This window comes from Xenopus laevis, chromosome 4L (assembly GCF_017654675.1).
Source record: "Xenopus laevis strain J_2021 chromosome 4L, Xenopus_laevis_v10.1, whole genome shotgun sequence".
Classification (NCBI taxonomy): domain Eukaryota; kingdom Metazoa; phylum Chordata; class Amphibia; order Anura; family Pipidae; genus Xenopus; species Xenopus laevis.
The window spans coordinates 103,894,758-103,916,557 of NC_054377.1; the positions used below are offsets into that span (position 1 = coordinate 103,894,758).

Sequence of the window (21,800 nt, forward strand, 5' to 3'; positions counted from 1 at the left end):
CCAACCAGTAGCTCCCAAACAACATGTTGTTCTCCAACCCCTTGGATGTTGCTCCGAGTGGCCTAAAAGCAGGGGCTTATTTTTAAATTCCTGACTTGGAGGCAAGTTCTGGTATAAAATCCAGGTGCACTGCCAAACAGAGCCTCAATGTAGGTTGACAATTCACATAGGGGCTGCAAAATAGCCAATCACAGCACTTATTTGGCACCCCAATAACTTTTTTCATGTTAGTTTTGCTTCCCAACTCCTTTTACTTTTGAATGTTACTCATGGGTTGAAAAGGTTGAGGATCCCTGGATTAGTAAATATGCCTGCATGTTAGTGATTCCTCTGTGTGACTTTGAAAGAACGTCCTTTCCAGTGAATGGAGTTGCACCAGGTTGAAGAGGAAGATACACTACAGGCAGAATATAAACAATGTGCTGTGATAATGTCATTAACAGGAAACAGATCCCCATACCTATGACAGGCTATTGATATCAGACCATATGACAACATATGCTTAGTGGAATTCGAAGGAGAACTAAATCTTAACTAAAGAAGTAGCGAGAAATGTTGTACATTATGTTTTGGGCTTCTGTAACAGCACAAGGGAACCACAACCCTTTGGCAGTAAAGATCTGTGTCTCCAAAGATGCCCCAGTAGCTCCTCCTTTTTTTCTGCTGATTCACTGCACGTGCTCTGTGCTGCTGTCCCTTACTGAGCTTAGGGACCCACTAACAATATACAATACACATAGAATAGAAATGTCACAATATAAGGCTGATTAGTAATGAATACAGATAATTACTACATGGCAGCACAAACCAGTGCAATTAGCATTAGAATTTAATAATCAGCCTATAGCATCAGCTTATATTACAGACAAACCTCATTTTCTGCTTGATAATTTGTGACGACCCCTAAGCTTAGCTTCTCAACAGCTGTTCAGAGTCCACTGAGCATGTGAGTGTCACAGACACTTTCCAATATGGTGACCCCCTGTGATAAGTTTAAATTCCTGGATCATTGCTGCTATTGACAAGCTGAGACTTTAGGCCGATGCAATAAACTCAGCATATAAAATATGGCATTTCTAGACATATTCATTTTTAGGGTTTAGTTCTACTTTAAAGGAAATTAAAAGTATGTTTTATTGTCTAAAAAGAGCATAAAGTGTCCCAACAGCAAATCTTGGATACCCCTGGTATGACAAGCAGATAACGTGCTAAAAGCATTAGAGTCCCAGCAATTTATCATTTATTTAGAGAATACTTTATTAGTTTCTGTAATCAAACCTGAATAACGTAAATAAAGAGCTTACATATTTAATACAATGCATTTTATCCTTTCCCTGGGGAGACTGTGGGCAAAAAAAACAAATGAAGATTGGCTGTGATTTTCTGTACAATGCCAGAGAGGTTTGTGTGGGACTCTCAACCTTTAATCTCAGACAGACATCACAGCTAAAAAGAACAAAGGTATATATATAATATATATATTAAAAAAAATACAACTATAATGCAGCCTCTTGTCAAGCTGCACATTCTCTGTACAGCAACTCGTGTCATTGGGTGCTCTTGCATGATCACATGACCTGTATATGATGTCACTGCAGAGTTGGCTTGGGCATGCCAGAATAAAAGTAGCCAGAAAAATCACCAGCAGTGAGAGGTTGCTGGAGGAAATAATATGAAATACAAGGATAGGGAAAGTTTTAGATTTAGTTGGATTGGTTTCGTTTCCTCCTAGGAGCAGTGTTGTTGTTTGTTTTAAGAAAACAAACAAATTAGATGTTCTATGTCAAACTGCCCCATTATCGTGTCCCAATCAACATAAGAAATCTAATAATAAAAACACCCGACGCAACACTGCTGCGTTTACATCGTTTTTTATGATGTACAGACCTGCTCGGTGTTGAACAACAAGGAGGATTAATTTTCCTATTTAAGTTTATTTTTTTTTAAAAAGTCACCTTTATACTTGATTTTACTTTCAGCAGAAACAGAAAAACAAAACAAAAATATCATCTGTGGTCTCAAAGAGGTCAGATTTTAAAGGTACAGTATACAGAGTGATATCGTTCTGAAACATTTAAGACAGCAGCAACATTGGCCTGGTTTAAATTCATCTATCTTAGTGATGTTGGGATTATTGAGCAGCTAGGCCACCTTCTGTGACACTTTTACACAGCGGACCGTTTATCAGGAGATTCCAGAGTGTCTTTGTGATACAGAGGAGGCATGAGGACATTCGACTGGTTTGTGTATGCAGCTCTAGCACTTAATGCCTTTCATTTCAGCCTGTACATCTAGCATAACAATAAGGCTTTGACAATAAATCAGTGTTTAAGGAGTCAAAGGCTACCACAGGATTCAAGGATGTAACTCCCATTGACATGGGACAGACATTCGTACGAACCCTAAAACAGTGAGAAATTGATGTGGTGAGAGGAAGCCCTAAACAAGACCATAAAGCGTGTTTGGGCATACATTTAGTGTTGCACTCAAGCTCACTCTGTGTAATCGTAACTCTACTGATAGGATAACATTCTTTACCCACTGTACATTAATGTATGAATTTAAGTGGTAACCTGACCTTTTATAGGGGGATACATAAGCCAGCATTTAAGTTCTACACTCTCTTAACAGCAACAGAAACTGAGCAAAACACGAACCATCTCATCAAAAGAGCTAGCACTTCTCAGAAACGGCAGTAAAATTAGACACTGCCCCATTCACAAATCAGCTAACTAAATGTCTCCTATTTCCACTCCTATCTTTAACATCTGCTGTTTTTTAAGTAAACAAAACGTTATATATTTTGTTACACCTCAGAGTTATGTTCCCAACAATAGCCACACAGAATTCAACACTATGACTTTGTCTCCTCTGTCTTGATGGCTTGAGGTTTAATTGGTCCAGTTCGGATGGGCTTTGTTGAGGTTGCCACGGCAGCTGCAGCCAATGTGGCTGCAGATGCTGGATTTTCCTCTGCCTTCTCCGGTGTAACCACTGATGGGTCTGTCATGGCGTCTGAAGACTTAGTGGGGCCTGGCATGGTCTTTGGAGGTTTTGGAACAACAGGTTTACTCTGCTGATGCTGCTGCTGCTGCTCAAAGAAGCGGTGTGTTGATTGTAGAACCTCTGCTCTCTGTTTTGCCTTAAGAGAAAGCAGAGACAAAGACAAAACGGATGTGTTCCGTGAATTAAAACATGTCAGGGTGAAACGTGAAAAGGAGCATTTAGTTACATAGTTAAATTGGGTTGAAAAAAGACAAAGTCCATCAAGTTCAACCCCTCCAAATGAAAACTCAGCATCCATACACACACCCCTCCATACTTTCACATAAATTCTATATACCCATATCTATACTAACTATAGAGCTTAGTATCACAATAGCCTTTGATATTATGTCTGTCCATAGTTGCCATAGTCTTTCTGTATAGTACATATGGACAATAAGAGAAGAGTAAGTATAAAGTGTAATAGGGGTTGTTCACCTTTGAGATAACTTAGTTTGATTTAGAGAGCGATATTCTGAGACAATGCAATTTTTTTTTCTACTAGTTAAGGTTTTTCAGTTATTCAGCTTTTTATTCAGCAATTCTTCAATTTGCATTTTAAGAAATATGGTAGCTAGGGTACAAATAACCCTAGCAACCATGCACTGATTTGCATAAGAGACTGGAATGTAAATAGGCAAGGGCCTGAATATAAAGATGAGTAATAAAAATGAACAATAATAATACATTTGTAGCCTTACAGAGCGTTTGCTTTTTAGAAGGGGTCAGCGATGCCCATTTGAAAGCTGCAAACAGTCAGAAGAAAAAGGCAAATCATTATAAAACTATAATAAAGAAAAAATGAAAACTAATTGTAAAGTTGCTTAGAATTAGACATACTATAACATACTAAAAGTTACCTTAAAGGAGGACCACCCTTTTAGGAAATATGCGCAGGCAGCAGCTAAATGATAAGAGTGTATAAAAGCTTGGAACAGCAAAATGTTGTGAGTTTTCTCCAAAAGTAAAGACCAGAATTATAATTAAAAATTCTAATAATTTATTAGGACATATAGATGACCGCCTAACGTGTTTCGTGCCTACTGGGGCACTTACTTCTAGACTCATAAAAGCTTGGCTATTTAAAGGATCCTAACCACACTGACCTTCAGATCCTGCTCAGCTTTCATAGCAGCATGTGCAGGTGTAACTCGCAGCCCTGAAGGTGGGGCAGGAGGGGCCCGCGACACATGATGAAGGCGAGGATGATTCATTAGGCCCGTGGGCATTTGTGGTGGCATCTGATTTGGTAGACCCATGTGTGGGCGTTGAACTTGAGGTTGAAAGGTATTTGGATGGGGAGCTCGAACCAATGGTGGGACGATATTGGGCTGAGAGAGGATCTAAGGAGAAACGAGATTCCATGTGAGCTCAAACAAAAAAGACAGATGTAGATAACGTGTCTCAATTGGGTTTATGAAAGGACAACAAAAACATTAACCTAAGCAGACATTACTACAATACTATGAAAACCACAGACACATTCATCAAATATTTGTGTGCCAGCGCATACGGATCTTACATGTTACCTGAATAAATAGGCAATACTGCCTGCTAGTTTAGATAACAAATTTTATAAAATAATTAAAAAATTAAGACCTATGGTTTCCTGTTTTTTTTAGCTAGGAGCATGTTAACTTATGTTTTGTGCACTTTTAATTTCTGCAGATCACATTTCAGATATTCAAATGTTACCTGTGGCGGAAACTGTGTGTGAAAGGGGGGCTGACCCATGCGGACACTGGCGGCTGCTGTAGAAGTAAACTGGTGCTTTTGGTAAATCAGACTATTTATTTTACTAGACTGGCTGTTTGGACTGGTTGAACTGGCCCTGAATGGAAAAGAAACAACACAGACACAGTTAGGTAATCTAAACTGGTTAATACAACAAAACATTTGCTTTGCAGCAATATTTTAATAATTTACACAAAGCATGCCACTTTTTGTACCATATATATCTATGCTACATTTATGGGAGTAATAAAGGACTATGTTCTCCATACACCAAATAGGACTGGTACAGGAAGCCTATAATAGCAAGAACTAATAACCTATAACTTTGTTCTGAAGAGCTGCCTCCTCTGTTCCCCCAGTCAAATACCTCTAGCTTTTGCTATTTTTTTTTTTTTTTTTAAACCAAAGAGGCTTTATTGAGTTATCCACATATAAGGAGATTTTTAGTATAACTTAAATCTCTTTCTCTCTAGGCACTCAGGGGACACAGGAACCATGGGTTAAGCTCCTCCCTGCAGGAGGCAGAACACTGATAGCAAAAGTTGAACTTCTCCTTCTCCCTCCTGTTTAACTCCCATATTCAGTTTGATAGCAAGCACATAACAAGAAACCTTATAAACTTAACCAAAGGTCAAAGCCACGGGAGAACGTTCCCCATTTACGGCCAACAATTGAGACCCGTTTCAGGAAGGGCATTACGGTGTCCCCCGAATGCCTAGAGAGAAAGAGATTTAGTTATGTTATACTACAAATCTCCTTTTCTCTTAGCCTCCCGGAACCAACGCAGGCATCCCCCCACCACCTGATCGGTTACTGGAGTGCCTGCCCCATCATTGTGACTAGGATTTGTCCGAGGAGGGTTTCTGTTGATTCTTAAGAGCTGCCAGCCCTGTCGGTTCTTATGTTGAAACCTGGTCTTGGGTCTAAAGGAAGAGGTGGGTGAAGACTCCTTTGACGATCTGAAGTTTTGGCCATGGAAAAAAATTGCGCACTTCTCTGTCCTGTATTGGTGCGGGGTTTGTGCTAGGGCAACAATGTGCTCTTTCCCCCAATAGCCTGAGATATGATCTTCTGTAGCTCCTCACCAAACAATCACTTGCCCTTGAAGGCCATGGAAGTTAGAGCCTTCTTAGAGCTGAGGTCTGCTGTCCAATGTTTGAGACAGAGTGATCTGTGCGCTGCCACTGCGGTAGCCGATGTTCTGGTGGATGCCTGCAAGGAATCAAGTAGGGCGTCTTCCAGGCATTGGCGTCGACCGTCTGGGCCGCTAGCGAAGATAAATCCGCCAGAGGCAAATTATCTCTGATACCATCCAGCAGCTCCTGAGCCCAGTCCGCCATAGCCATGTTGACCCATGCCGCCACAATGACAGGCCCGAATGTGGAGCCTGCGTGTGTGAAAATGGAGCGCAGAAATCCTTCAAGATGCTTGTCTTGATCAAACTTATCCAATGAAGAGGATAGGTTTGCAATTCACTGCAGGCTAGCCAGGTATTGGGACAGCTGTAGCGCCCAAACCGGGGGGCTGTCCCCCATGGAGTGGGATGCTGAAGCCCCTGTAGAGCCCCCAGCAGAGGTATAATCCCCTAGGCCTGAGATCTCAGGAGTTATAGAGGGATTAAATGATTCCTCTGATGCTGTGCATGCTGCACAAACAGGGTTCCCCTGGCCTTGGGGAAACTTAACACCGCATGAAGCGCAGGCAAAATAGGTCACAGCGGCTGTAGCCTTTGCCTTCCCTCCCCTGGGAAACATTGCCTCCCCGCAGCTTTGGCTTCTATGCGTGTACACCAGTGCCTAATGCCTATGCTCCCCACCCCCACCAACAGCACCTTATGAAGAAGGAGAAGTTGAGCTGCCAACCATCTGTAGCCTGCCCGAGGAGAGCCGTGAACCGCCTGATGGGAAGGAGATGCACGAGGAGGAGCGCCAAACTGGACGAGGCGCTGGAGACCCTGATCTGAAGTGGCGCAAAATCATGGTAAGGAGTCGCCCGTGGAAGAGGAAGTGACATAGCTATACGGCTCACCCTCGGAAGCTCCCTTGAATTGGTGTAAAGGCCAGAGGAACCGCCGCCGGGAGGGGAAGTGACATAGTAAGGGTGGCTCATTGGTCCTGGTTCCCCCTGCCCTCTCCAGACGGTGCCAAGACTGGGCTGTTGACCGGAAAAAAAGGTTTCCCCTGGTTAGAGCTGTGTTACTTCCCACAAATCTTTGGTGTAGGTGGGTGGGGGAGGGCCAGCTGCAGGATTGTGGTCCTAGGAAGGCGCGCTGTCTGTGCGAGTAGTGACTCGGCTGGCAGTCTACTTACTGGAGTGGTTCCCAGTCCGGTGACTTAGACTTCACTAGCCTCTCTGTCTGGCCAATCAAAGTCTTGCCGTGTTGGCAGGCTCCAATATGTTGGATGGTTAGCTTGCAGGCAAATCTTACAGACCCAGACAAGGATTCCAGTGATGGGGGCGAAGTTAATCCAGGACTGTCCCTAACTCCGGTCTCAGCCCAGATGTCAACGCCATTCGTTGACCTTAAAATTTCTTTTCGTAGGGCCTCCTAGAAGCCTCCTTGGATGCATGACACCGAAAAACTGAATATGGAAGTTAAAGGAAAACTATACCCCCAAAATGAATACTTAAAAGCAACAGATAGTTTATATCAAATTGAATGACATATTAAAGAATCTTACCAAACTGGAATATATATTTACATAAATATTGCCCTTTTACATCCCTTTGCTTGAACCACCATTTTGTGACTATCTGTGCTGCCTCAGGGATCACCTGACCAGAAATACTACAACACTACCTGTAACAGGAAGAAGTGAGGAAGCAAAAGGCAGAACTCTGTCTGTTAATTGGCTCATGTGACCTTACACGTGGTTTGTATGTGCGCACAGTGAATCTTACGATCTCAGGGGGCGGCCCTTATTTTTTAAAATGGCAATTTTCTATTTATGATTACCCAATGGCACATACTACTAAGAAAGTATATTATTATGATAATGGTTCATTTACATGAAGCAGGGTTTTACACATGAGCTGTTTTACTCAGTATCTTTTAATAGAGACCTACATTGTTTGGGGGGTATAGTTTTCCTTTAAGCAGGAGGGCTATAGAGGAGGGAGAAGGAGGAGTTCAGCTTTTTATATCAGTGTCCTGCCTCCTGGATGGAGGAGCTTAACTTGTGGTTCCTGTGTCCCCCGAGCCGTAAGAGAAATAAGGGTTACATTAAATCATATGCATGGAATTGTATCATGCTTTTTGCCATTTTTCACAAGCAGGGGTTTAACTTACCGAAAGGGACTGGAAGTAGGAGTGGTGCTTCGTCCTCCCACAGGTGGTGTACCAGGCTTTACATGATCTAAACCACTACCATAATGTTTCAGGTCCATATCAGACATCTAGAATAGAAAGGCAGCAGAATAGTGAAGTCAAGTTATTTTAGGTTTACTTGAGAGTGCAAACTTTCAAATACCCTGTAATATTAGGTACCAAATCATTTTAATACATTAAGACACATTTTAGCACATGTAAATATATGTTAACCTTTCCAGGGGCAGCAATCATGCCATGCTGACTGCCTGCAGGGATAAGGCCTCGGTAAGCCTGGCTCAATTGGCCTGTCCTAGAAAGGCTCTGGTGCTGAGCTTGTGTTGGTGGAAGGGTCTGCGATAAAGCAATGAGAGGCTGCCCAGGTGTGGAGCCATAATTTTGCAGGGACAGCTGTGATCCCTGTAAAGGTACAGTCATCTGCAAAGAAATTAAAAAGATTTTAAAGCGTTGAAAACACTATTGATAGAGATTTTAATCTGCTGAGAGAGACGCATATAAAGGGTCAACATTCCAAGTATTTTTGAAATTTGATGAACGGTCATCAAGTTTTCACCAAACCAGATGCATTTTCCAACCACAAGTGCTTGTGCTGTACAGTTTGTTTCAAGTTTAAAGTAGTACAATTCTGAGAATGTACACACAATTTTAAGATGGCATATTGATTATTAATACTTACATTGTACAATTTGTTAATTTGTAATGGAGCTGCAAATATGCTTCAATGAGTACTGTAGCAGCTTTTAATAGATAAGAGTAATCTTGGCCAATGGCATGTGGACAAGGCCTACAGCATGAACTTCCCAATATGCTTATTTCAGCTTGGTGCTTTCCTCTGAGAGAAGGCAACATAAGCTAATGCCCAACATAACTTAAAATACATTTCGACTAACCAAATCAAAGCCCTACTTCAAAATACAAATTAGTGCAAAATCCTAATTATGCCTACTGGGAACAGTTTATTGTCTTTTTGTAGAATAGCCTGTGTCTGCCTAAAAATGTTAACCAATATTCTTAAAAATCAAGTAAATTATACAATATCAAATATATTAAACACACATATAGATACATACAAAGACAAACTCCTCCCATATAACTTATAAGGGGTAGTGCAGGTAGGCCAGAATGTAAGTTGGAGTATTGCAAAGAAAGGCTGTAAATACAGACTGGAAGGACAACATAGCCTCATGCTTTGGTTTTCTGTACAAGCCCAAATCCAACACACCCTTCAGCAGGTAATATCTGTGCCTGTGAAGATGGCCACAGCTGTTCCCCATAATAAATTAAATCAACTGCAAATGACTGCTGCTCACCTGAAGTGCAGAAGGAGACTGGGCAGTACTGTAGAAGTTTGTCTGACTCGGCTGCTGTACTTGCCCAGAATAAATGTTTGAAGGCTGTCCCATACCCTGACGTGTCTGTAAAAACAAGAAACACTATTAAATAAAGTGTTCCTGAAATATTTAAAATGCTTTTGGCTCCAAAGTTCACATTTGAGATGAAAAAAATGTTTCCTTTAGTTGCACGTGCAGTAATCGCAAGTGGCCTAGTCCCTCCATTCTTGGGATATAAGAACTGGACCCTAATTTACTTGCAAACCAGTTAATATGGTGGCCTAGGGCAAAATATTTGGAAGAACTGTCCAGCAAAGCTTATTCTAAAAGGTACAATTGCTATACACAACATTTGCAATTATTATACAATAATGGTAGTGGCTAACTTAAAAGTTAAAAGTTGTTCAACTTATGTTATGTTGACAACACATCGATTTCCAGTTGAACTTTGCTATCACTATATGTGTCTTAAAAGGGAAAAATAAATCTTTTCAAAAGAGCTTATTCATTTGAGCCGACGTAAACAAGGTGCATAAACACGATCTGAATTTCCAGAAATAAAGATAAATGTATTTAGTTTTTTTCATAGACATACTTGATTCCTCAAACCTGAAAGTAAGCCATGTTAGTCATTCCCAGAATCCATTACTTCACAACAGAAAAAGGGAAAGGAAGTGAGGGTATGGTTTGTACGAGTCAGACAGATTATCATGGTTTCCTGAGAAATATGGATTTACTCCGCCCTCCAATTCAACATGGGATAAAAAAAATTGCAAAAGAGCCTATAAGACTGCGCTGCAATTTTACATTTATTGTTTTATAAGTCTTACATAGCCTTTAAAGTATTACCTGTAGAATGTGTGTATCAATTAACTGAGATCCACCCAAACCAGATTGGCCTAGCTGGTGCTCATACAAGATAGGGATTGGTTGTGTACTAGTGGTCTGTTGATAGGCCAGGCTGGACTGTGCCTTTGCCATGTCTTGGTGCTGCACAGCAGAGAAGTTATGCAAGGCAGCTCCAGATAGGACAACAGGAGAAGGTTGCGACATGTTATTCTGTAGAAAAGCTTGCTGTGACCTTAAAAAACAGACAAATTGATTAGGAAGCGATGATTTTTTTTTACATACATATACAGTGCATCATGCACAAATCAGCCTAGACTGAGCTACACATTCACTTAATACCCAAGGGAGTAAAGGATCTTAAAAGAGGTGCAAAGTTTGCAAAGCAATGCCCAGGATTAAAGCGGTAGTTACCCTTTTACTTTTAGCACTTTAAAGAATATCCTATCTTAGAAACTCTTGATTTTTTTAAATTATTTGCCTTTCTTCTGCCTCTTTATAGCTTTCAAACAGAATTTAAGTGAACTTAAAAACTTAGATTGATATTAGGCGCACAAAATTCCCATCAATGTCAGCAAATATCTGAGCGCAGTCTGCTAGTGAAACAAATGCCAATGGTTGTATACCACAAAAAGAGCCCACTTGCACATTCTCCCCTATAACTAAAAGAACAAGCCAAAGTACAACACTGCTGTTACAGAAAGATACTAGAGCTTGAAAATAAGCAACAATCATTTTTCCATTAGTTTTTCTGGTATGCGAGTGCTTCACATTTTTACATGCAGAAGTCTGATTATTAATAATAGTGCAAGTTTAGGTGCCGGATTGTCTTAAAAGTATGCAGTCATTCTGACATGAGCTAAAAGAACAAACCAAAGCACAACACTGCTGGTACAGAAAGATACTAGAGCTTGTAAATAAGCAATAATCATCAATTACAAAGCTTTTTCATTTTGCTATTGGTTTTTCTGATATGCGAGTGCTTCACATTTTTACATGCAGCAGTCTGATTATTAATAATAGGGCAAGTTTAGATGCTGGATTGTCTTAAAATAATACGGTCATCCTGACAAGAAGTATATAAAGTCAATGAACTGACTAGGGCAGAGATAAACCTTGAAGTGCAATATAAAATACACAGGCTTTAAGTTGGACAGACCTGGCCTAAGACAAGGAATACAAATGCTTTGCATCATCACTATTTTGCTAAAGAATGTGCAACAGTTTGAGAAACTTACCTGTAAGGTTGCAAAGATTGGTTGAACAACTCCTGTGCCTGAGACACTGATGGACCAGGTGCTAAACCAAGCTGGGCCTGATGCTGGCTTTGTAGCGAGGCAAATATGGGTATTGGGATCTTGAAAAGGTTTTACAAGATAAAGAAATAAATATTAAGACTTGCAAAAGTTAAAGCAGGTCAAGTATAAAATAATTTTAAAATGACATAAGCAATTTTCCCCTTAATACATTATTCTTATGTAGATATTTAAGAGGAGAATGATTCATTACTTCTATGATGGTACTATCTGACAGTTTTAAGCTTGTGTAAACTTTAGTGCTTTCTGCTCCTAACTTTTCATATGACCTCCTAAAAAAACCTCCAGTGTTACAAAACTCTTGGGAGAAGCTATTTTTCTTTAACCATTCAATACTACCATTCCATACTACATTGCTAAACATCAAGTGCAATCACATTTGTTCTACTATGCATTTACAACTCACCTGGGAGAGTCCTGGTTGAAATCCCTGCTGCTGGGTAAGAGTAGGTGGAGCTAGTCTAGCATGTTGAGTGTTAAATAGGTGACTGGCATCCATATAAAATGCAGGAATTTGTGCAGCTGGCCCTGTCAAAATATTAAAACTTTATAAGGCAGGTTGTATAGCAGAGAAGATCTTTGAAAATTCTGTAACTACAGAGCACCCTGCTAGTTTAGCGTACAGGCTTATTTTATGTTTTTTTTCACATCATGGTCACAGAATGAAAGAATTTATAGCATTATACAAACAGAATGCATTAGCACTGTAGGGAGGCTAAATACAAGTATGGGGATATGCATTATCCAGAAACAAGTTATTCAGGAAATGAGGGATAAATAGATAAGCTTATGTGTCACAAATAGGGAAAACTTCAGGATAGAGTTTATCAGGCTTGTTTCTGCAGTACCGTTGTAAATGTATATTGTTATAGTAATAAAGACATGGGTTACAAGGCTGTGAACACTCAAAAATCCCCTTCAAATGGAGCTTTGCCTGTTATCGAGGTTTTAGATGATATATATATTTTGGATAACCTATTAGAGAAAATTAGAGCTATGGAAAAAAGCAAATTGTTTTGAAGAATTCTGTGTGGATCTCAGAGTAGGGTAAAGTTTTAGGCATATTTAAAGGATTATGTTTAGATGATTTACTGAAGGCAGAAACCTGGAAGCCTCAGTAACATTAAAAAACAAATTCTTTAAGGTGTACAAGGGACCTTGCAGAAAACATCTTAAAACAAGCAATGCTCAATACTAATTCATGAAACACAATTTTTATCAATTTGCTTTATTCTCTCTCTCTTTCTTTAATCGCCTCTCACTAGTCCGAGAAGAGGCCTTTATCCATCTATCTTTATCTTTCTTTCCATTTTCCTTTTCTAAGCAAACACCGGACGATATTATGTGAATGGAATGACTGCTTATCTCTCTTAATATGTTAAAACTCAAGTAAAAACTATTGAAAGAGAAAAAACAAAACCTAAAACCCGTTTCAATAAATTGTGAGCCCAAATTGAACTGCTACTTTTGGGCACACGTCGTCTAGACTCTAGTCTACACAATCTCAGCAACGGGAAAGTCATTTGTTAAATAAGAGTACTGTAACAGAAAATATGCAGCAGTTTCAAAAGTGCAGACTAAGCAATATATGACACTGAACAGAATGGATTTTAATTTTGATGTTAGTGGTCCTTTACACAGACAAATTCTGTTGTGCTGTTGAGAGTCAAAAGGACCATACTGATGCAAGAACCATCATATCAGTGTTAGAAGCCAATGAGCAGATACACAATCCCTAGCTCCATATAGATTAGGTAGCCACACCAGTCAAAGTCATAAAGTAAGGGAAACAGCAACATACCATAAGCCTTCTCTGTAAAAAAAAAAAAAAACAACTAGTTTTTAAGAACATTTTAGAATTATCTTTCAGTATATTGCTTACCAGCTGCAGACTGGGAAACATACACCTGAGGACTCTGTTGTTGCGCCATTAGTGAGGGCATACAACTCAGCTGAGAGAAGTGGCTAGCAGAGGCCATGTTGCTGTTGCTCTGCAGTTGCTGTGGTTTAACCTTGCAGATGTTTGGTGGGTCAGATGATGTAGTAGTTTTTGTGCTAAGGGAGGAAGTTGTGTATGTCCCAGTTCCTAGAAAGTGAGAGAAGAGAGTTACATACATTTAGGAAAAATCTGGTATATGAGAGACATTGTTCAGTCATCAGTAACCCTGAAGACAAACAAAACATGTATAGAGGATGTGTACAGAATCTAATTCCTTATTATGCCATTTGTACCAGGACATGGTAACAGATGAGGTACACATTAGATAAATCTATTATGAAGGCCCACATATGGGCTTGCGGGCTTAAAGGAAAATACATGGTTAAAAATAAGTAAGCCTTATCAGAATACACCAGTAAACCTTTAAAGTAATGCTGCTCTGAGTCCTCTGTAAAAAGAAACACTGCATTTCTCTGTCGTCTTAGGGGGACACAGGGACCTATGGGGGTTAAGCTCCACCGTCTAGGAGGCAGGGCACTTGAAAATTAAGGGGCGTGCCCAGCTGGGCTTAACCCTGTACACCATTCAGTTTTTTTAAGTGTCCTGCTTTCAGGAGGACAGGCGAACAATTCTGTGAAGAATCTTCGGTCAGAAAACGGCCTGACACCCGGGGTGAGACCAGGAGTAGGGTTACCCATCGCCAAAATGGTTTAATCAAGGATATTCAAGAGGGAACACCTAGAGCAGATCTATTACCAACAGCTCAAGCAATCGTGGAGGAATTGGCTTATCTGTGTGATGCCACCTTAGATACATATCAAATCTCCGCCCGTACCTCTGCACTGTCCGTAGCAGCATGTAGAACTTTGTGGCTCAAGAACTGGTCAGCCGACCTTAGTTCAAATAAATCCCTGACATCTCTTCCCTTTAAAGGGAACAAGTTATTTGGCGAAGAACTGGAAAATATAATTTCGCAAGCAACAGGGGGAAAAAGCACTTTTCTCCCTCAAGCAAAGAGCAGATCTTCGGGATCATCTAGACGAGGCAGATTTTTTAGTGGCTAAAGTGGGCACTATGCACGACGAAAGAACTCTCCACAGCGTTCAAATTTTTGATTCAAAACCAATGACAAGAGTCGCACACCTTGGAAAACCCCATAACAAGCCCGTCGCGGACAAATCCGCATCAGCCTGACTGGGCACTCCCTCCGGAGTCGCGGGAAAAGATAGGGGGCAAGTTGCTGCGATTCCGGGAGGTGTGTGGACTCATCATTCCTCAAGATGCATGGGTGGACGAGATTGTGTCAGAGGGATATCACCTCGATCTCATGTCCCGACCTCCCAGAAAATTTCTCATGTCCAGAGTACCACCTCATCCCAACAAAGCGCAAGCTTTTCTGGATTGCATTGCCAAGATGGAAAAGAATGGAGTAATCATACCTGTACCAATGCAAGAGAGATTCTCAGGATTGTACTCCAATCTGTTTATGGTTCCGAAGAAGGACTTGTCCTTCAGGCCGGTGTTAGAGCTCAAACAATTGAACAAATTCATCCGATCCAAGATGGAAACCCTACTCTCAGTCATTGTCATCAGTCAATGGAACAAGGACAGCTAATGATGTCAGATATCAAGAACCAGCACTACCAGTTTGTGGCTTTATCATTCGGACTCTCATCAGCACCACGAGTGTTCATCAAACTAATGGCAGTGACAGCAGCAACATTGCGGCTGCAGGGCATATCAGTGACTCCATTATCTGGACGATCTTCTATTGAAGGCCCCGTCGGCAGACAAGGCCAAGAAGGATCGGGATCATACAATTCGATTAATAGCAATTTGGTTGGATCATCAACTGGAAAAAATTCAACCTACAACCCAGTCACCAGATGGTTTTTCTAGGCCTGGAGTTCAACACCATCACACAGGGGGTGAGACTTACACAGGACAAGCAGTTAAAAAATAACAAATCAAGTCCGTTATCTACTCGGTCAGCAAAAGCCCACTATTCACATGGCAATGAAGGTCCTAGGACTGATGGTCTTTGCCATCGAGGCGGCTCCATTCTCGCAGATCCATTTGCTCCCCCTCCAATCAAACATACTATCAGTCTGCAAAGGAGGTTCACTATCCCGAGCTTTCAAAATCTCGCCGACAGCGAGGGAATCCCTGCAATGGTGGTTACAGCCAAACAATCTGTCCACAGGGCAATCCTGGGCGATTCCGAATTGGAATGTAACGTCAACGGATGCCAGCCTAAGCGGCTGGGGAGCGATGTGGATCAACCTATCTGCACAAGGCCTGTGGTCTCTCGAGGAGTCCAAACTACCAAACAACATACTGGAGTTGCGTGCCATAAAACTGGCTCTATATCATTGGGCGCATCTTCTGAGGCAACAACCAGTGCGAATTCAGAGCGACAACGCAACCATGGTAGCCTACATAAATCAGCAACGAGGAACACGCAGCAGGGCAGCGTTAGCGGAAGCTCGACAAATTCTGGCCTGGGCAGAAACCAATTCAGTGAGACTTTCAGCTATCCACATACCAGGAGTATCCAACACAAAGGCGGATTTCCTCAGCCGAAACCAGCTGGACCCCAGGCAAATGGGAGCTTCACCCAGAGACTTTCATAATACTAGTGAATCACTGGGGGCAACCACAGATCGATCTAATGGCCTCCAGATCCAACTGAAAAGTCCAAAAAAAACTTTGCTCACTATCGAGACCCGATGGCAGCAGGGATAGATGCCATGACCCAGTGTTGAATGTTTGACCTACCGTACATATTTCCTCCCCTTCCAATGTTACCACGAGTACTCAAGAAGATCAATCAGTCGCTGATCACAGTAATAGTGGTGGCTCCTTATTGGCCTCGCAGAACATGGTTTTCGGATCTGCAGGAAATGTCAATAGCGCAACCAATATGTTTGGAGCACAGACCAGACCTTCTTTTCAAGGCCCAGTAGCCCATCACTACCCCGAGCTCTTTGCTATGACAGGATGGTTGTTGAGGCATCCATCTGGAGAAGTCAAGGAATAGCGGAGGAAGTAATTTCGACTATGCTGAAGGCACACAAATCATCCAAATCTTATCACAGAGTATGGAACTCCTATTTTAAATGGTGTGAAGAGTCAGAATTTCCCTGCCTAGAACTCAACATTCCTAGAGTTCTTTCCTTTTTACAACGTGGCTTACAGTTGGGACTGAAGTTTAGCTCTTTAAAGGTTCAAGTATCTGCCTTATCCATCATCCTCCAACATCGTTTAGCAGATGGAAAACTTGATACGCACTCTTCTGCAGGGAGTGTCGCATTTGAAACCTCCATTTCGTACACCAGTGGCAGGCTGGGACCTCAACCTCATACTTGAGGCCCTGATGTACCACCTTTTGAACCATTAAGTTCAATTTCAGACACCTGGCTTACCTTGAAGGTGGGGTTTCTAATGGCGATATCTTCAACCAGAAGAGTATCTGAACTGAGCGCATTATCCTGTGACTCCCCCTTTCTGGTCTTTCACAAGGACAAGGCAGTTTTACCCACAATCCCATCGTTCCTACCAAAGGTAGTATCAGTATCAATCAAGATATTGTAGTACCGTCTCTGTGTCCAGATCCTAAGAATGACAAAGAACGACGAATCCACAGCTTAGATGTTGTCAGAGCACTCAGATGGTATCTGGAGAGATCGAAGTCTTTCAGTCAAACTCAATTGCTTTTTAATTTGCCTTCTGGACCTTGTAAAGGTCAGACAGCCTCAAAGAGTACCATTGCAAGATGGATCAAACAAACCATTTTACAAGCCTATCTGGCCAAGGGAAAGTCGCCACCAGACAGTATTCGGGCCCACTCCACAAGGGGCTTCCTGGGCGTGGCACAACACTGCCTCACTGGATCAGATCTGCAAGGCAGCTACCGAGTCCTCAACGCACACCTTCACCAAATGTTACTGTTTAGACACTTTTTCATCAGCCAAGGCTTCCCTCGGGCGAAAGGTGTTGCATTCAGTTGTACATTAAATTAGTAGGCAATCAAGCTCATCACCCTCCCTGCTGTTGGGACTGCTTTATGTCCCCATAGGTAGCTGTGTCCCGAAAGGGGGACACAGGGCTTCCCGCCCTGGGACGAGCTATTGACCAGTTGGTCGCGTCCGGGATGCCTACCTGGGACTTTCTGCCTGTTTTATGAGTGATAGTTCTGTTTTCAATTATAGTTCCGTTTCAATTATATTGTTCTCAAGTTGGGACAAACTGGATGGGAATGCCCCTTAATTTTCAAGTGTCCTGCCTCCTAGAGGGTGGAGCTTAACCCCATAGGTCCCTGTGTCCCCCTTTCGACTACAGAGAAACAGATTTAACGGGGAGTAATAAAAATCCTGTTTTCTTGCCTTCTATTGTGTACACTTGGGCTTCTGTATCAGACTTCCCGTTTTCATCTTAAACCTCCAGGGCACAGGATTGAGCATGCTCAGTTTACTCCTCTCTCCCTCCTGTAATCTGAGCCCAGAGCTATGAGGGAGCAGGGAGAGACTCGGGCAAGTGTGATGTCAGACCAAGCTAATATGGCAGCTGCTATCCTAAACAAACAGAGCTTCTAGAGCAGTTTCCTGAGGTATGGTAAAGCATTCTATAGAACAAATATAGGGTTCTAAGCTTGCACTGTTGTGGCTTTCCTTCTCCTTTAAGAGGTTTGTTTATTTCAGAAAGGCATCCAACATCGAATGCACTATCATTTTACTACACTTGAACTACAACTTCTGACTGACTCCACTTTTGCACACAAACACTGAAATAAACTGCTGCATTTAACAAGTTAAAGATATGCAATCATATATAGAGAATAAAATATATATGTAGAATAAAATGTTTTAGAGCACCTGATAGAGAGGTTGTTGGTATTACAGAGGCCACTGGTATAGGAGGCATAGATGCATTTGAAAAGGAGTTGTATGGTACATTGGTTTGAACTGAAGGTCCAGGATTCCCATTGCTAGAAGAAACACCACTATTTGCACTGCTTGCAGGCCCCACTGCAGATGTACTGGTGATGGGAGGTGCTGCCGAATTTATTGGGGAGCCTTTCTCTGCAACATTTGGAGAGTTCTCCCAAGCTTTGCGAGCAGACTCCATCTAAAGAATAAAACAATTAACCAACTAGGTTAAAAGTATCCAGAATGAATAGTGCATCAAAATAACTGGATATAGCTTACTGTAAACAAAAAGGTATCAAGGCAGAACAACAATCACAAATATCAATCTTGAAATGTGTGTAAAGAATTACCAAGGAATACATAAAAAGTCTGTTCTGGAAAGAAAATCAGCCTTTTGCATACAGTACATGCACACTGCTAACACAAAAAGGGATATATACTGAAGGCAAAAACAAATGTTAAAGGAAAAGTGAGAATATTAAATAAGCACACTTGATATGATTGCACACATTGGTTTAAGAACATAAATATAATATGAGAACAGTAAATATTCCTCCCTGAAAGGACAAGTTGTACCAACCTTGAGTGTGAGATCCACAGTAGCAGGAGACACAGGTGTCAAACTTGAAGTCTGCTGAAGGGTCTCTCTCCGGGATATGGGAAGAGTATGGGGAAGAGGGACCTAAGAAGCAGCAAAATTGATCAAAAAAAAAAAAACAAAAAAACTTGGCAGCCAAAAATCAACAATAAAAGCTTTCCGTTTAACCAAGAATGTATCTAAGAACAATTGTTTATATCCTTTACCCTCTCATTATATATAAAGTGGAATGTACCTCCAATGCTTAAGGCCAGAGTTGCAAACAGTTCCAGTAAACTTACATTAGGCACCAATGCTGGTTCCATTTTTGTGCTGCTGGGTGTTGAATTGTTTGGAAGAGCAGTAGAAGGGCTAGTGTAATCTGTTACAGATTCCTTGAGAAGAAAAATGAGAACAATCAGATACTTTGCACAGCAACCTACAAGACATGTTCTCAAAGACAGACTTGCAATTTGAGGAATTCTGTCCTCAGAACCTTTCCCACCTGCTTTCATATCAATGCTAAACTTTTAATATCCCCTATCAGACCGTCAGCTCCACTATCCAGTAGCCTTGTTACAATTGCAGACTGAGGATGTAGCGCGCAACTTAAAGGGGAACTCCACAAAAACATAACTTAGGCTTTTTGAAAAGTTAACATAATTTCAAGCAACATTGCAATATAAATCAATTAAAAATATCCAGACTTTTCATGAAGGTTTGTAACAGTTCTCTAAGTCTAGCCCCCTGCTCTCCTGCTGATCTGTCTTAACTACTTTGCTGAGCTGGCTGACTACTGTTACTTTGTATCAACAGCCAGCTGTCCTTAGCCTGCATCCTCCAAACCCCACAATTCCCTGCAAATGTGATTTCAATAAGGAAGGTAACATCAGAGTGCAATGCATTGTGGGGTATGTAGTTCCTGCACACTGTCTGTAAACTGTGGAGAAGTTGGTACAATTTGTAACATCAGTGTTTAGTCGCTCCTTCCCTGCCAGGATTTCAAAAGATGCAGAAAGAGAAGAACTGAAAGGAGAAGGAACGGCTTTGTCCACTGGGAGTGCCAAATGTTAGGCACCCCCAATTGATCCGTCTTCCTCTTTTCATAGAGCGAAAAGCCAAACTTTAACTAAAAATTCAGCTATTTCGATCAAATGCGCATGCGTCTGCCCCGGGAAATTTGAAGAAAGAAGAAGCCGGAAGAGGATCACCCATGGTGCTCAGTGGAATAACCCCAGGCAGGTGCAGTTATTTGCTGATAGGAGCAGTGGTCCGGGGTTTCAGGTAAGTCAATACAATCACTTTGGGGTGCCTAACATTTGCACCCCCAAGTGCACAAAGCCTTTCCTTCTCCTTTAAACAGCTGGATTTCACCATAGAAAATGGCATTTATTCATACTTTTAAAGAAACAGGTAATGTTTGATGGGTATATTAGGCGTTTCTGTGTTATGTGGGCCTCTTTATCAAATTTTGGTTTGTAAGCCGGAGTTGCCCTTTAAAAAAGGCCAAACTAAGTGAAAACATAGGTTGGCGCTGTGTTTTGGGCTTCTGTACCTGCCCCAGGTAACCACAGCCCTTTAGCAGGGAAGATCTGTGCCCCCAAAGATACTACAGTAGCTCCCCATCTTCTTTTCTGCTGATTCACTGCACATGCTCTGTGCTGCCGTCACTTAATAAACTTAGAGAACAACTCAAATATATACACAGAATAGAAATGTACCAATATAAGACTGATTAGTAATAAATACAGATAATTACTACATGGCAGCACAGAAATCAGTGTAACTAGCATCAGCATCAGCTTATATTACAGACAAACCTCATTTTCTGCTTGATAGTTTGCTAAGACCCCTAAGCTTGGCTTCTTAACAGCTGCTCAGAGCCTACTTAGCATGTGAGTGTTGCAGACACATTCCAAGATGGTGACCCCCTGTGACACGTTTGAAGACCTGGATCATTGCTGCTATTGAGAAACTTTGGGATGCTGCAATAAATCCAGTATATAAAATGGGGCATTTTTAGCCATATTCATTATTAGGGTTTAGTTCTCCTTTAAGGCCATTGAAATGTATTAATGGCACATAGGGATTGAAATGTCTCCTTCCCTTGTCATTCTTTAGTAGTTAGTACCTTTTTATTAGGACACAACCAAACAGCAGATAGTAAAAAAAAATACATTCTGTACCTTTGCAGTTGTTCCAAATTCAGGTGCTGATACAGACAACATGCTGCCGATATCTGCAGGCACTTCTGTAACAGTCTTGTTTTCTTTTGATGGCACAGGCTCAGTTGTCCGCACAGTAGTTAAAGGCTTTTCCTGTGTCTCTGGCTCCACCTGTTGCTGAACTTCCTTAACTTTACGGTTTTTCAAAGAGCGCTCTTTACCAATAGGTCCTGGCTTGTACTCTTTACTGACAACTACACCAAGGTCTGGAATCTGCACAACAGATAAATGGAAAAAAAAAGGAAAATATGTACATATTTAACAACTAACAATAGCTAAAAATTCCTGTGAATCTCTTCTTACATAGCAGGTACTGTCACATTCGAGCAGTGCAATTATTAAATAGTAATTTAGAAATAAAATGAAGTTCCATAAGTGTGAACTAGATGAAAGGTGGTTTTTCTATATGCTCAGATTCTGATATAACGTAAGCTTATTTTTTGTGACACTATAAATATATAGTATATATAAATCGTGCTGTGTATTTGTATTCTATAAATGCCCACACAAAACCATTTCTAAACATGTGGA

The 21,800-nt window shown here is 41.2% G+C and overlaps 1 protein-coding gene across 8 annotated transcripts in view; it reads right to left on the bottom strand.

Annotated features, from left to right (window-relative positions):
• Nucleotides 1-1,239: 1,239 nt before the first annotated feature.
• prrc2c.L (proline-rich coiled-coil 2C L homeolog) overlaps nt 1,240-21,800 on the bottom strand; it is a 76,211-nt gene continuing 55,650 nt past the window's right edge. For 6 of the 8 annotated variants that reach the window (XM_018258619.2, XM_018258614.2, XM_018258618.2 and 3 more), the window contains exons 22-35: nt 21,231-21,482; nt 19,347-19,439; nt 19,048-19,149; nt 18,414-18,666; nt 13,483-13,686; nt 12,007-12,128; nt 11,523-11,641; nt 10,288-10,519; nt 9,418-9,522; nt 8,321-8,524; nt 8,069-8,175; nt 4,741-4,876; nt 4,152-4,388; nt 1,240-3,142 (exon numbers count right to left, since the gene is read on the bottom strand). In XM_018258619.2, the coding sequence (XP_018114108.1) occupies nt 2,855-3,142; nt 4,152-4,388; nt 4,741-4,876; nt 8,069-8,175; nt 8,321-8,524; nt 9,418-9,522; nt 10,288-10,519; nt 11,523-11,641; nt 12,007-12,128; nt 13,483-13,686; nt 18,414-18,666; nt 19,048-19,149; nt 19,347-19,439; nt 21,231-21,482 (2,454 nt within the window). In that variant the 3' untranslated portion in view covers nt 1,240-2,854. Of the gene's footprint in view, nt 3,143-3,746; nt 3,792-4,151; nt 4,389-4,740; nt 4,877-8,068; nt 8,176-8,320; nt 8,525-9,417; nt 9,523-10,287; nt 10,520-11,522; nt 11,642-12,006; nt 12,129-13,482; nt 13,687-18,413; nt 18,667-19,047; nt 19,150-19,346; nt 19,440-21,230; nt 21,483-21,800 lie in introns of all 8 variants that reach the window. The other 2 variants (XM_018258620.2, XM_018258616.2) reach the window with 2 other exon arrangements.